This window comes from Podarcis pityusensis (genome assembly GCF_964106645.2).
Source record: "Podarcis pityusensis genome assembly, chromosome: 3".
NCBI lineage: Eukaryota > Metazoa > Chordata > Lepidosauria > Squamata > Lacertidae > Podarcis > Podarcis pityusensis.
In genome coordinates, this window is record NC_138026.1 from 80777387 (window position 1) to 80793547 (window position 16161).

At 45.7% G+C, this 16161-nt stretch overlaps 1 protein-coding gene across 1 annotated transcript in view; it reads right to left on the reverse strand.

The window, feature by feature from the left end:
• Positions 1-3077: 3077 nt before the first annotated feature.
• SRD5A2 (steroid 5 alpha-reductase 2) overlaps positions 3078-16161 on the reverse strand; it is a 37572-nt gene continuing 24488 nt past the window's right edge. Inside the window, exons 2-5 of the mRNA XM_080997804.1 lie at positions 13033-13196; positions 9998-10099; positions 7877-8027; positions 3078-3878 (exon numbers count right to left, since the gene is read on the reverse strand). Coding sequence (XP_080853930.1) covers positions 3812-3878; positions 7877-8027; positions 9998-10099; positions 13033-13196 — 484 coding nt within the window. The 3' untranslated portion in view covers positions 3078-3811. The remainder of the gene's footprint in view (positions 3879-7876; positions 8028-9997; positions 10100-13032; positions 13197-16161) is intronic.

Here is a 16161-nt window from a genome sequence, read left to right on the forward strand (position 1 = left end):
TCCTTATTGGCAGCTATTCAACCTTGATGATCAATAATAGATGTGCTTTGCAATGTGTAATCAATGCATGTATGTTTTGTTTGAAAGCTGTGCTCATCTGCTGATTAAATGTTTAATCGGTGATAAATGGTTACTGACATCAAAACCAAAGTAATTACAGGCTCAATGAGCCAGAAACAGCATAATGGGAATTCTACTGTTCTCCACTAGAGTAGGAATAATTTAATAGAAGAGAGCATTGCAAAACCTAGAAAAAAAGCAGACCTAATTGGTGGCAGAATGAGCTGCCTAGGAAAAGTGACTGAAGTCACTGAAAGCGGAACTTAGAGCATCGCTCCCAAGAGGCATTTTACTCCTCAAACTCTGCATAATTAACTTATGGGATTTACTACCACAAGATCCAGTGATAGCCATTAGTGTCACAGTTTCAAGTAAAGCTTAGGCAAATTTATGGAAGAGAAGCCTATCAATAAAAATTAACCAGATAAATTAATTGCACATACCACCTTTCCTCCAAGGAGTTCAAGTTCGCATATTTGTAGCTAGTGATGAAAATAAGATCTTTTCTTAGGGTCTTCTCACCAAACTTCATATTCCCATTGGAAGCTTCCCCATAGACATTTGGATGACCATGATGGGTAATAGGATGTTGGACTAGTTAGGCCTTTGGTCTGATCCAGCAGGGCTCTCCTTTTAACTGTTACAGGCTGTTGTTTTGTCCCTGTGAAGTACATTTTTCTTTTGTTCTTGCCATTTAATATTAGGAGGAGGAGGACTACATATACCACCCTGACGACTTTGGTGAAAGGGAGTTACACCGCATATAAATGTAACAAAAATAAAATGAACCTCAGTTAGGAACCCTAAAAGAGGCCTTTTAGATTCTATCTGCCTCTCCAACATTCATAGAGATAGAAGTGGAAATGGGTACCATGAGATTGTTTGTCATCCATAAAACAGAGCAGGTATGCAATCAGTTTATTCTGTCTGTATAACTCCAAGTGTCATACAGACTAGCAGGGTAGTACAGTAACATGTATCTGATCCCTTAGTGATTTTGCAGCTCAAAGGACCATTGGAACAGCAACAATATATTCAAATTCAGATCCGTGTCTGTGCAGGAATTCAAGTCTAGCAGGACTCTGAGTTTATAGTTTCCTAGCAGCGTCAAGCTCACTCCAACTCATCTCATTCTACTACACATTTGAGTGAAGACAGCTTGGCTGAGCCTGAAAGTTCAGCAAACTTGTTTGCTGAGTATACTTGCCTGTAAGGTGCAATTTCAAGTGATCTGAAAGAGAGGACTCACCTGATAGATGCCTCCCTTATATTAAAAGTATTTTGGCACAGCACCATTTATGTTACAAGCGCACACACAAGTACGAAGAGCCTGTTGAGGAGTATGAAATGCATTCCATTGGAACAGACACGTTTGACCTGGGGCATCGACAAATCTAAGCATTCCTGCTGCCTGCTGGCCATTTGTATGAGAATCTTATGGAACTAATCACTACCGGGAAATAGGATTTTAATTTGTGGTGTGCTGGTTCAGATACTGCTTCCTTCATGATGCTGCATTCACAGGAGTGCTCTGTGTGGGCAGTGTTTGAATCAACCTAAAATGTTATGGTTAGAAGACAGAATTGTCAACTCAAAGCTTTGTTTCAAAAGCAGTACTTTAAAAAGCATCAGAAAGTGGTCTGAAAGCTGTGCTGAAGTTAAGCAGCTCTGCATCTAGTCAGTGCCTTGATGGAAACCTCTGTATGCTTCATAGGAGCAGAGGAAGACAACTGGGTCATCTAGCTCAGTAATGTCTGGCAGCAGCTATCTAAGGTTTCAGGCATGGGTTTCCCTGGACGGTTAAGTCCACTCAAAGGTGACTATGGGGTGCAACACTCATCTCACTTTCAGGCCGAGGGAGCCGGCATTTGTCCACGGACAGCTTTCCGGGTCATGTGGCCAGCATGACTAAACCACTTCTGGTGCAATGGAACACCATGATGGAAGCCAGAGCGCACGGAAACGTTGTTTACCTGCACCTGGACCTTCTGCATACAAAACACGTACTCTGCCACTAGGTGACAGGCCTCCCTAAAATTCTACCTTGAATTCTATGGAGGGGAGATAAGATATAAATGTAATGAAATACAAAACGCAAGGAAAGAGTTTTACATTGTATAGTAATTGCTTGGTCCAACACCAATAATTGAACATCAATGTAGTGGGTCATAGCTGAATGGTAAAGTACATGCAGTTGATCCTCCTTTCTTCCTAATGTGTTTTAAAATATGTCTTATACCGTAAGCTTTCAGGCAGGACCAGATCTGAAATAGAGTGGTACCTCTGGTTACAAACTAAATTTGTTCCGGAGGTTCGTTCTTAACCTGAAACCGTTCTTAACCTGAGGTACCACTTTAGCTAATGGGGCCTCCTGCTGTCGCCACGCGGTTTCTCTTCTCATCCTGAGGTAAAGTTCTTAACCCAAGGTACTACTTGGCAGGGGGTTGGACTCGATGGCCCTTGTGGTCTCTTCCAACTCTATGATTCTATGATTCTATGAGTCTACTTCCAGGTTAGCGGCGTCTGTAACCTGAAGTTTCTGTAACCTGAGGTGTCTGTAACCCAAGGTACCACTGTACTTGTTTCATTTATTATTTAAGTACATTATTTTTGCTGAGCATATTATTTTTCTTGTCTTAAGTGTAAGTAAAAGTGGATGCTTTAGCAGGGATGTCCAACACGTCAATCTCAATCTACTGGTCGATCCCTGCGAGGTTTTGGTAGATCGCGGTAGATGCATTTCCCCTCCCCCCAGAAAGCTCAACAACTTTGACCTGAACCCCTAAAAAACGGGGGTAGATCACTGCCAGATTTAAATTTTGAAAGTAGATCGCAGTCTCTCGGAAGTTGGCCACCCATTTAAAGCAAAGCAATCTGCATGATCCGAAACAACCAGAAGATAACATTGAACAAATTATGAATAAATCCATATATTGTATGATACAAGATGCTATGATACAAGTGCTCTGCTAGAACAGGCTACCTGGGCCATTCTTTTAGTAAAAGGAAATGCTAAATTTGGAACAAATTTTTTATTTCTTATTCAGTTAACAAGCCATGTTTTACAAAGAAATGACACATTCACTTAAATTACATAACGGTTTTGGGAATACAGCAGCCCATTCTTGATCATAATCAGTTCCAACAACAGTCCACCTGGAGGGGAAAAAATATGAAATATTGTTCTCCATCAGCAAGACGCCTTGGAACCAGGAATTACTTTTTCATAGACGACCTGTTGCTCTTTATAGGGAAGACCACAGGAGCAGAATAGAAAGATTACCAGTAAAATAAAAGCATATATTTTCTTTCAGAGTCTTCAGTATAGCTACAGCAGTGACAACTACAGACAGGCCCAGATGAAACTTCAGTAATTCCTACTAACAAAAAAATAGCATTGCTAGGGATAAAAGCAGTGTGTGTGTGCAGACATTTTGAGTGGAATAATGGTGCACAATAAAAGCATTAGGCGCCTCTGCAAATCACTTACACTCTGCTTGACAAAACTTGTTTTTTTGTTGTTGTTTAAAAAATCAAAAACTGTGACGATGAATCACAGCACTGTGATTACTTGTTTCCATCCAGCAACAACACTCTGTATAACTGGCAACATAGCACTATTCAAGTTTCTTTCCCTTTGAAACTCACATCAGCATTTTACACATTAATAATAAACTTCATAATTAAAGTTATACAGTGAAATAACACACAAAACACACCCCGCTGCTCAAAAAGTCCAGATAATTGGCCTCTAGAATATGAATGGAATCAAGGCTTTTCTAGATCTTGGATAGCCAGTGAACCTCTTGTGATAGTACCTGAAAAGACAAAAGGGACACACAATGAAAACAAAAAATGGCCAAAATGATATAGACCTGCACAGATTGCTTTAAGAAAGTAGAATTTTGTTTTTCAACATCTTATGCTGCTTGTGGCAAATATTTAAAATGTTTTGATGAGAGGGACTTGGAGTTTCCATTCAACTTTCAGATTTGAGCAATGGTGAACATAAGTATTGCAGTGGCAGAAAATAGACATCAAACCAAACTATGGTTAAGGATGCTGTGATTTAGTGTGATGTCTATACTGAAAAACCATAGTTTTTGACAGGCTAGCAAACCAAAATCAAACCATAGTTTCAACTGAATTAGGTTTGCAAAGTATGGTTTGTTACAACCATGGGTTGGTGTGATGTACGAATTTACCAAGTTTACTTACAGTCAGTCTTCCTCCAGAAGCTGCTGCACCATGGAGATGGGAGTAAATTTATGAATCTATCAAGATGAGACCCAAGAAGACAGAAAACAACAGCGGACCAACAACTCTGAGCTATATAGAACAAAGAGCAGTTCCACACTTAAAAATCATGCCCTCTAAGCCATCTGACACCAACTGCCCTGTGGGAAGGTTATTGATGATGTTATGATATTATTTCATTGTATTTCAGAACAGATTAGAAACAAACGTTCAATAAAAACAATTATCCCAGCAAATGATTGCTGGAATTTATTTTTTTTAATACTAGCTGGCAGAAGTTCATGAAAGAGGGTAAACTTGATAGGGCAAGGCATTCCACACTTTGGATGCAGCTACAGAGAGAGCTCCAAATCTTGTCACAGCCAACCAGGCTTCCACAACAGGTGAGACATGTCTAAGGGTTCCTCCATCAGATCTCAGGCAGCAGGGAGGCTGATACAGGAGGAGTTGGCAGATATCCAGGACCCAAGGCTTTCAGGGTTTCAAAGGAAATTATTTTGGATTGTGCAGTTGTTTGTCTGTATCGGGCTGCATACACACGGTACAATTAAAGCCCATTTCAAGCACACACAGACGCACACACACTCCAAAATAATACTGGGAGCTGCAGTTTGTTGAGAGTGCTAGAAAATGCAGCTTTGTTAGGGATGAACTACAGTTCCCAGGGTACTTGAGAGGGGGTACTTTCAGTGTACTAGTAAACTAGGGTTAATCGAGAGAAGCAGCCAGTGTGTTTGCGTGTGTGTGTGTGTGTGTGTGTGTGTGTGCGCGCTTTGTGTCTCACCCTGGCTTCTTCTCTTGTTTAACACTACAGTCCTATACACTGACCTGAGAATAAGGCCCACTGATCTCAATGGGACTTGCATCTGAATAGGCATGTACCAGACTGCACTGTAAATCTCCCTCTCATGAAGCAGCTTTTCATGTATAATCTATATCAAGCACATGCATTGAATTATCTGCCTATTATAGGTCAACTGGACAACAAAAATGGATTCTACGTGCCCTAAGGTAAAGGTAAAGGGACCCCTGACCATTAGGTCCAGTCGTGACCGACTCTGGGGTTGCGGCGCTCATCTTGCTTTATTGGCCGAGGGAGCCGGCGTAAAGCTTCTGCGTGATATGGCCAGCATGACTAAGCCGCTTCTGGCGAACCAGAGCAGCGCACGGAAACGCTGTTTACCATCCCGCCACAGTGGTACCTTTTTATCTACTTGCACTTTGACGTGCTTTCGAACTGCTAGGTTGGCAGGAGCAGGGACCAAGCAAGAGGAGCTCACCCCGTTGTGGGGATTCAAACCGCCGACCTTCTGATCGGCAAGCCATAGGCTCAGTGGTTTAACCCACAGTGCCACCCGCGTCCCACGTCTACGTGCCCTAACAATGGCCAAAAGACTGGTATTGATGAACTGGAAAAAGAAAAATATGCTCCCCTTTAATTGATTGAAGACATAACAGCACTTGAAACGTATGAACAGATTGCTTATAGATGCAGACTTTATTTAGATAAATATATCAATATTTGGAATGAGTTTATACAGAATTTAACAACTTATTAATAATCATATCTGTATTAACATACATTACAAATATATACAGTCAAAGGTGAATAAGGGGTGTGGCATTCATCTTGCTTTCAGGCTGAGGGAGCCAGCATTTGTCCGCAGACAGCATTCTAGATCATGTGGCCAGCATGACTAAACTGCTTCTGGTGCAACGGGACACCATGATGGAAGCCAGAGTGCACGGAAACACTTTCTACCTTCCCACCACAGTGGTACCTATTTATCTACTTGCACTGACATACTTTCAAACTGCTAGGTTGGCAGAAGCTGGGACAGAGCAATGGGAGTTTACCCCGCCGCAAGAATTTGAACCGCCAACCTTCTGATTGGCAAGCTCAAGAGGCTAGTGGTTTAGACCACAGTGCCCCCCGCTATATATATCTCTTCTTCTTTTTTCACTTTCTTTTGTATAATTAATTTTTAAAAAAAATATTAAATAAAATAAGAATAAGGGACTTCCAGTGAGGCAAGATGGCGAACGCCATGGCTGCGGGGAGCTCTTGAGGACCATCAGTATTGGTAACACTACTAACAGCATTGCTTATAAACTTTACACCCAACACAAGCACTTGTCTCTGTCTCACTGACCCACCCCTATCACAAGTAAAAGGGGGGATGGCCTGTTCTCAAACAAGGCCATCCATGCCAGCTGAGACACAGGACCAACTGGCTGGGAGCCAAATGGTCCAAGCTACCCCAAGCAAACACCTATATAACTACATATAGGCTACTCTCTACAACCTACTCCCCAATCTTCAGCCCATCCCTAACTCTAACCCCCCTCTCCCCCAACCCACCACACTGTATGTCAACACAGCACACTAGGTTCAATAATATAAGGTGAGAAACACAGGACAACCTAGACAGGTTGGCAGGGAATCATCCTATAAAATAGACATACAAAATGGCTAGCTTAAAAACAATTACACTAAATGTGAGGGGATTGGGAAACCCTATCAGAAGAAAACACATCACCTCGTATGTAAACACCATGAAACCACACATTGCCTTCCTACAGAAAATACACAACCCACCCAAAGGAAGCAAACTCCTGAGCAAACCCTGCTTCAGTCAACAATGGGTGGCACCTTGGTCAGGAAAGGCCCACGGAGTAGACATACTACTCAATAGAGACCAAAATTTTAAAGCCACAACAGCGGTAAAAGACAAAAAAAGGCAGATTCGTTTTTGCTAAAGAGGTACTAGATGGCAAAACTAAACTGACAATTGGCTCCATACAGTATATGCCCCAAACAGACACAAAAATAAATACTAGAGTTCATCTAGAAAGCACTAAACAAATTCATCTCCTTCTCCGAAGGGGGAGCAATCCTAGGAGGTGACCTCAACCTAAATATGAGAGGCACCTCCCTAAAAGACATCCATCCTACAACCCCTTGGGCAACCTTCCTCAGAGGGGAAACCCCAAACAATTAGAAATTCTTACAAACTACTAAAAATGCTAAAAAGACGGAAGCCTTTATGACATCTGGGGAGAAAAGAACCCGGGAGCCACCAGCCACACATTCCAGTCTGGACGCCATGGCACAATGTCCAGACTGGACAGCATTCTGCTCACACAAGGCCTGATCCCCCTGGTAGAAACAACAAACATTGGTAACATTAAAACCACAGACCACGCCCCTGTAGAAGCTACCTCAAAATAGGAGAGGAAGCACAAACTACGTACCCCATTGTGGTCCTTCAGTCCCATCCTAACCACAAACCAAGTTGCTAGAGAGGATCTCTTGAAAACTCTCCAAAACTACTTTAAGGACAATGATGTGGGTGACATAACAACCCCTTCCTCTGGGATACAATGAAAGCAGTCACCAGAGGAACGTGCATAAAGGAGAGGGCATCCCTTAAAAAACAAACCCCCTCAAAAAAAATGGTAAATTAGAACAATACATTAAGCCCCTCTCATCACACTACAAACAAACAGGAGCAAAAAAATAATAAGAATAAGAATATACAAACAGCATGCTTGATACCTGTGATGGTGATAAGCACGAGGCCCAATGACGCAGAGTGTGAAAATGGCAAAGGCAAAAGCTGGCAGGCACCAGGTTGCTATAGCATAGCCAAACCATTCCAGTATCTCACCAAAGAAATTTGCTCCTGATACATATGCAAACAGTCCTCCTGCATGAAAGGGAACTAGTATGAGCATATTTGAACAGTGGAAAGTGAGCCTCATTTACCGTATTTTTCGTTCTATAGGACGCACCGGCCCATAGGACGCACCTCGTTTTTTGGGGGGGGGGGAAATGAATAAAAAAAATTATCCCCCCCCCCCGCGGCTGCCGCCCGAAGCCTCGCGCGCTCGGCGGGACCTCCCACCGGGCGCGCAAGGCTTGCAGACACTCGCCCGAAGCACGGGGAGCCCTCCGGAGGGCTCCCCGTGCTTCGGGCGACAGGCTGCCGCCCCAAGCCTTGCACGCTCGGCGGGACCTCCTGCCGGGCGCGCAAGGCTTGCAGACACTCGCCCGAAGCACGGGGAGCCCTCCGGAGGGCTCCCCGTGCTTCGGGCGACAAGCTGCAGCCCCAAGCCTTGCGCGCTCGGCGGGACCTCCTGCCGGGCGCGCAAGGCTTGCAGACACTCGCCCGAAGCACGGGGAGCCCTCCGGAGGGCTCCCCGTGCTTCGGGCGACAGGCTGCCGCCCCAAGCCTTGCGCGCTCGGCGGGACCTCCTGCCAGGCGCGCAAGGCTTGCAGACACTCGCCCGAAGCACGGGGAGCCCTCCGGAGGGCTCCCCGTGCTTCGGGCGACAAGCTGCAGCCCCAAGCCTTGCGCGCTCGGCGGGACCTCCTGCCGGGCGCGCAAGGCTTGCAGACACTCGCCCGAAGCACGGGGAGCCCTCCGGAGGGCTCCCCGTGCTTCGGGCGACAAGCTGCTGTCCCAAGCCTCGCGCGCTCGGCGGGACCTCCTGCCGGGCGCGCAAGGCTTGCGGACACTCGCCGGGGCTGCAGGCTGCTGCCTGCAAGCCTTGTGAGCCCGCGGGAACTCCCACCGGGCTTGCAAGGCTTGCGGATAGCTTCCTGAAGCCTGGAGAGCGAGAGGGGTCGGTGCGCACCGATGCCTCTCGCTCTCCAGGCTTCAGCGAAAGCCTGCATTCGCTCCATAGGACGCACACACATTTCCCCTTCATTTTTGGAGGGGAAAAAGTGCGTCCTATGGAGTGAAAAATACGGTACACATCCTAAGGATGTTGCCACCAGGGCTGGCATTAACCCAACGGGGTTCCTGCTGCCGTTACTGCAGCCATGGCTGTGGCCAGATGGTCTAGCCATTACAGCTCCCAGGGCCCATAGCCAATTGTAAGCAATGCAGAACAATGTTGTACAAAGTTCTTTTGCTAGTGTGGCAATGGCAAAAAGAAGTCCTGGGCGCAGAGTTTTGAGTTCAGTACTGCTGGTCAAGAGGATTTAAAGAAGGCCAGACTGGACTTGATGGGCCTGTCATCAATTGTTCCACTAGGCCTGAACTACCAGATGTAGGTTGGGGGTCTTGCACAGTCCAAGAAGCCCCCAAACAACTGGGAACGTGTCTCAGCAGTAAACCACTGCATTTGTTGCATTGGCAACTAAGGCTTTAGCTCCAGGGGAAGAGTGGCAGCGGGCTCAGCCAATCAGACACAACACAGGGCCAATGTGGCAGTAAGGAGGGTGCTTAGCTTGTCCCCTTACTGTTCTGGCACCCTCATTGGCTCCAAAGGTAATAAATGATTGGTTGGCCTCACCAGGACCTTTACCTGTGGTCAGAAATGTTTTTGACTTTCTGCTCAGATAAATTATCCTAGAAAGCATTCTCAGCTTCCCACCACAGTCCTATTACTTCAGGGGTGGTGAATATGTGGCCCTCCAGATGTTGTTGGACTCCATCATCCCCAGCTGGCATGACCAATAGTCAGGCAGGGTGGAAAGTGAAGTCTAGCAACATCTGGAGGGCCACAGGTTTCTCATTCCTGCATTACTTTGCTTATTATTGACCACTTCTGATGAATGACAGGTGACTAATAGTGTGACCTGCTGGTGACTTCCTCACCTACCCTCATGTTTCTCAAACCATCGGGACAGGCTCCCCACAAGGAAATTGGGAAAAGAATGACATACCTTGTGGGATTTTGTAAGTGAGCTCCCCAGGTTTCCTTAGCTGGCGCAGAATGAGGTCACTGTGAATATTGACTCCCATGCCAAACAAGAACAACAAGAGACCTAAAAGCAGAGAATGAAGTATTTATTGGTTGGGTGGGTGACTAAAATACTTGATTTCAGGCCCTGTGCTGAAACAGCCAGTCTGTTTAACAAGCACTGTTAATTGCCCCATACAGGCAAGCAAGGGAAGGGAGAATCCATATTATAATGAAACGTGGCAGTTTGAGAGCTGGGAGACTGGGGTCTGCAGAAGAGGGAGGCTGCTTAGTTTCTTTGTTAAGGAAATAGCCTTGGCCTGGTGTGTTCGGTATATTGTTTCGTAATGTAAACTTGGGATAGAGCATTGCCACAGAAACTAGATAACAGGAGAAACTTCTGGAAGGTGATTGTCATGACATTCTTTCTTTCTTCCCTATTTTGCCTGGCTATGGTGATGTCATCAAGGTAGGGGTGTGTGTGTGCGTGCGCACGTGCGCAACTGGCAGTCTTGGAACTAGGTCCGGAATAAAGTTGCCACCTTTGTTCTGGCAAAATACAGGGCAAGGAGGGTGGTGATTTTTTGGGGGGGGTTGCCCCTTTATAATTTATCACATGCACGTGTACATACACATGAATTTGGAAATCTGTCTGTGCTTGGCTACTCAGAGCTTAAATACATGATCTTTCACACACCCTTTAAAACATATGCATTTGGAGAGGATCCCTAACTTGGCAGAAAGAGAGAGAGACCTGAAATACAGGACAAAACTGTATTGATACAGGATGTAGCATTTTACAGTGGTACCTCAGGTTAAGTACTTAATTCGTTCCAGAGGTCTGTACTTAACCTGAAACTGTTCTTAACCTGAAGCACCACTTTAGTTAATGGGGCCTCCTGCTGTTGCTGCGTCGCCAGAACACGATTTCTGTTCTCATCCTGAAGCAAAGTTCTTAACCCGAGGTACTATTTCAGAGTTAGCAGAGTCTGTAACCTGAAGCATATGTAACATGAAGCGTATGTAACTCGAGGTACCACTGTACATTGGAATGCTGGACAATCCTGTATTATAAAGGGCAGGTGGCAACCCTAATCTGGAAGAAGACATAAGAGGCTCTCTGTCTGTGAGGAGCAGTGGTGGTTGGTGCCCATTGAGATGGGTAGAGAGGAATCAGGGAGCTCAGACAGTAGGTGAAGCCAGAGCCAATGTCAGAGCCAGATTTCCCTCCATTCATCTGCCTGCTGAATTCTACAAGGGCAACATTAAGACTGAGAAAAAGGAAGCTGGCTGGCAGCGTCACTCCCTGGGACAGACCTAAGTAAAGGACAGCCAGGTAGCAGCATGGAAACTTGGTATTGGCTAACCAGTCCTCTCTCCCTTAAGAGTTTGAAACAGTATCTGCACTGTGTAAGAATGCGCCATGCAGAAGGAGAATTCCTGAATACCAGCACCTCCAGTGTAACCATGTTTACTGCTGGCCAACCTCTTGTAGTTCCTTTGGCCTTTCAGGACCACAGCCTGGCCATATGGAGCAGAACACATGGCCACCGCACACGGGAGTGTTTACAGGGTAAGCAGAGGTAAGTATTACCTGTCTCACTCTCTCTCCCAACAGGGGCAGGCTGGGCAAGGGGACTGGAAGAGCATCTGGGCAGCACTGCTTGTGTGTCTAGCTCAGGAACAGGGTGCCTGCAGCCCTCCGGAGGTTGCTAGACTACAGCTCCCATCTTCCCTGACCTTTGGTCAAGTTGGCTGGGGCTGATGGGAGATGTAGTCCATCAATGTATTGAGAGCCACATCCCTGATCTAGCTGCAGAAAGCACACACTGCAGTGGCTGAACTTTACTCTCCCCCTGGCCATGTCTCTCTTGGCTTTCCATGGTCAGACCTCCAACAGGAGCAGAGACAAGCAAATTCCTCCTCCAAGTGCCAGGCAGACTACAAGTGAGGCCTGCAGCAGTGATCAAATTGCAAAGTGATTTCCCCTATAGTGATGAATTTCTGTATGGTATTTTCGCTGATATACCGTATTTTTCGCCCTATAGGACGCACCGTCCCATAAGGCGCACCTAGTTTTTTTGGGGGGGAAATAAAGGGGAAAAAATTATTTCCCCCCCAGCCCCCAGAACAGGCAACTCTCTGCAAGCCGTGGGAGCCCAGCGCCGGGCTCCCGCGCCTTGCGGACAGCTGCGCGAAGCCTGGAGAGGCTTCAACGAAAGCCTGCATTCGCCCCATAGGATGCACACCCATTTCCCTTTCATTTTTGGAGGGGAAAAAGTGTATCCTATAGGGCAAAAAATACGGTAAGTATTTATCTGCACAGGGTTTATTTATTTACCCAGGGTTTCGTTTGAGCTACGGTTCAGCCCTAGAACTTAATTTTCATGGGGGAGGGGAACCAGAAAAAGTTTTTTTTAAGTGGGTGGGAGAGAAGACATGTAGAAGGAAAAGAACAGATAAAGCAAATACAGTGGTACCTCGGGTTACATAGGCTTCAGGTTACAGACTCCGCTAACCCAGAAATAGTACCTTGGCTTAAGAACTTTGCTTCAGGATGAGAACAGAAATCGTGCTCTGGCAGTGCAGAAGCAGCAGGAGGCCCCATTAGCTAAATTGGTGCTTCAGGTTAAGAACAGTTTCAGGTTAAGAACGGACCTCCGGAACGAATTAAGTACTTAACCCGAGGTGCCACTGCAGAGGATGACTAGCAAATGCCAATTGCGTAAGTCTGAAACATGCAAATTGCTCCCTCTAATGGCCTGTCTTTATGGTTACACAGCTTGTTCCCCATGTGTTTTCTCTTCCACAAGGGTAGCTGTGTGGGCCTGTTGCAGCAACAGTAAGTCTTTTGGCACCTTGGGTTTTGCAAAGTGTTGAACTACTGCTGTTATTCATACTATTGTTTTCCTGCCTTGACATTTTGACAACATTGTCTATGATTTGACACTCTGTAAATTTGGTGGAGCTCATATTAACTAGATGGCCAGATGCTTGACTTCTTGCAACTATAATTACCTGATGTAAATCTGATGTCATTGTACCAGTCATCTGGGTATTCGGCACAGTAAATCAAGTAGTAACCCTGAAGGAAGCCATTAAAGATGCAGAACAGCACACCAAAAAAGAACTTCTCCAATGGGAAAGGCCTGCCTCTTCGGAGGAAGGAGTAAATGAATGTCCTGAAGTAGTAAAATAAAAAATTTAAAAAAGGTAGGGAGCGGACATGGGAGGAAAGAAAAGTGTGGGAGAAGATACAGCATTACACAGTTGGAAATACAAACCAATGTACCATATATAACATGTCTGAGGTCGTCATCAAGAGTCTCAACATGCTAGTAACCTAAATTTTGCATGTTTTCATTATGACCCACAGAATAATCACCTTGCAACTGCACTGTTGGTCACCTTGCTTCATGTGCCATTGACATGAACTCAGTAGGCTCCAGATTCTAACCTACTTCAGTTTCAGTTCTGTCCACATGGCAAGCAGAAGTAGAGTTTGTGAAGCTCTTATCAGCACACATCATGTATCCAGGGGTGTTGTTTGGGGGTGGCCCGTGCATGTTTGTTGAACATTACGCATCCCTAGGTCTTTTGCACTGAACCGCAGATCTCCCTCTTTTTTAGAATTCAACTTCAAGAAACAAAACCCCTTATTTACAGGGTGGCTTTCTCTCTGAAAACGACCTAAACATGCCCCATTTATGTCTGTGCAGTGGAACTCCTGCCCCTGTGTACACACCCTCCCCAAACCTTCACAGGCTTCTTTTTTTTGGGCGGAGAACCCCAGAACAGATTTAAGGAGTGCACAGGGGGAGGAGAGGGGAGAAGTTCCATTGCACATGCAGAAACCCTTGCACTGATGCTTGCTACACAGTCCCAAGGAAACCTTTATATCCATTGCTCCACCCACTTTTGCCTCTGGCCCCACCCACCACTGGCACGTGTGGCCCCCAGAAAGTTGCCCTGAAGGGAAGATGTACTTCAGGATGAAAAAGATGCCACAGCCTTGGCTTAGAGAGAGATCCATGCCTAATATTGCAGATAACCTCCGTGCAACCAGAAGGAGCTGTGGAGAATGCATACCCACCCACTGACATTTGGGCTCTTGCCACAGACCCCTTCACTCCACTAGTGTTGTTTGTATTATTGCATATAATTAGAAAAATGCACAATAAATAGAGATGCTTCACACAGGAGAAACTGCTTGAGCACAGTTCACTGCTATATGGGGAAACTGTTGGTTCTGTCACGTGCAGTACATATAACTCTGCTTTCTATTTTGCTGTGTGTATCTTGCCTGACCTGCTTTCTTGGAGAGCTAGAGCATCTGCATCTGCAAGACTGCCAGGTCATGGTGATGGCAAGATTCATTTAGCTCTTAATACTTCTGTAAAAGAAGTGAAGTGAGAAGTGCTTTCCAGCCATTAAGTGTAATCCCAAATAAACATTTGGCTTTTTAAGATGGGAAATCCAAAAGTAGGTCAGCAACCCGCGAAGGCACAGTAGAAATGGGATCTCTCAAGTGTGGCTCCATTAACCAATTCAAATATAGCACTCTTTTAGCACCAGACCAGTATTGGAATTTCAAAAGCTGCCGGATTAACAATTTATACTGCAGAGAAGCAAACAGCAGATTCAGCAAGCGAAACAACCTGGCAACTTTTCAAAGAGAAAACAAACCAGTTCCCAGACCAAAGGGAGAACAGGGTCCCTGCCAGAATAACAGTGGTTGGGTTGCCTGCCAAGAAGAGAACAAATTGATTGGCAGGAGAAAATGCCTGGAATATTGTTTTAGCAGGGATTTTCAGCCTTCCATGATCACAAGTCCATACAGACCTCACCAGAATATTACATGAGAGACAGGAGGCATGGCCTTGTAAGGTAAGCAAAGTGGGCGTCCTTAGTTACAGCACCAGAAAGAGGGAGCAGCTTAACAGAATTCCTTCAGAGCCCTAAGTCTATTCAGTTTTGTACAGGAAACTTGGTGAGTCACTCATTCTTTCCCCAAGGAAGTCTGTGGCTCTTTTCATCATAAGGTTCCTGTGAGGCTTAACTCTGCAGCTGTAATCACCAAATAAAGTTTCTATAGGCACTTTTTCACACCCCCCCAGGTATTGCCAGTGCTTGGAGCTCTGTAGTTCCTCCACTTAACAGTCCTCTATTTTAGCTGTTCCCACTTTCATGCCTGTCTTTTCTCTGCTTTCCTTGCTGCCTCTCAGGTTATGGCACGGTTCCCTCACAAACTTCTGTTGGTTGTTGCTGCTGCGTTTGTTGCTTGCCTCTCTGCTTCACAGCCATCTCATCACCTTATACACAAGCAGAGGCAGAGTCCGCATCTTCAGACTCCTCACTTCCATTCTGGCCATGTTTGCTTCTGACTGCCTCAGATCTAGCATGGCACAGAGGCAAGTACTGTCCTCGGCTACCTCACAATCTCAGGAATAACTTTCAGCCAAGCTAGACAAATGTCAATGAAATCCCTTGCGCAGGCTTCAATGTCAGCTTTTGAGGTTTAATTAATGTGGAATTTGCTAGCTTTAGCAGAGGCTGTCACATCATATCAAGGCTGGGTGGCGGGCGGCAGTCTGAGGTCAGCCAAGACCAATAGGACAAAGCTTGCAGGTAGAGCCTAAGAGTAAGACTGAAAGATAAATCAGAAGCAAACCCAGAACCAGAGACCAACCAAATAGAACACCAAGGACTCTGTTGCTTGAGAAAGGCTTAATGGGCATAGGAAGCCAGCTTATAGTAATTGGATCCCCCTGGGCAGGAAAGACCAGTTTGGGGTGGGAGGTGTAGAGTCAGTCCAAGGCCTGAGGGGGTACTAAATAGCATAGGCAGAAGATGCAACTAGTAACTCACCTTGCAGAGCATTATCAGCTGTCTCAGCCCTCCACATTTAAGCACAGGCATCTCCTGACACATCAGTACTTCAGGGTGGAGCGAGCATATCTGGAGTTGGTTTTAATGATATCCTGGTAGCTAATTTGTGCCAGAACATGGTCTACTGAAACTGGAGAAAGGGCTGCTCTGTGCCCACATTCCACAGCCTCATTTGCTCAGTAGCCTCTCCAATAGCTCCTCTCCCCATCATCTTTCACAGTTTGTAGGGGACCTTGGCCAGCATATACCCTGTGCAGT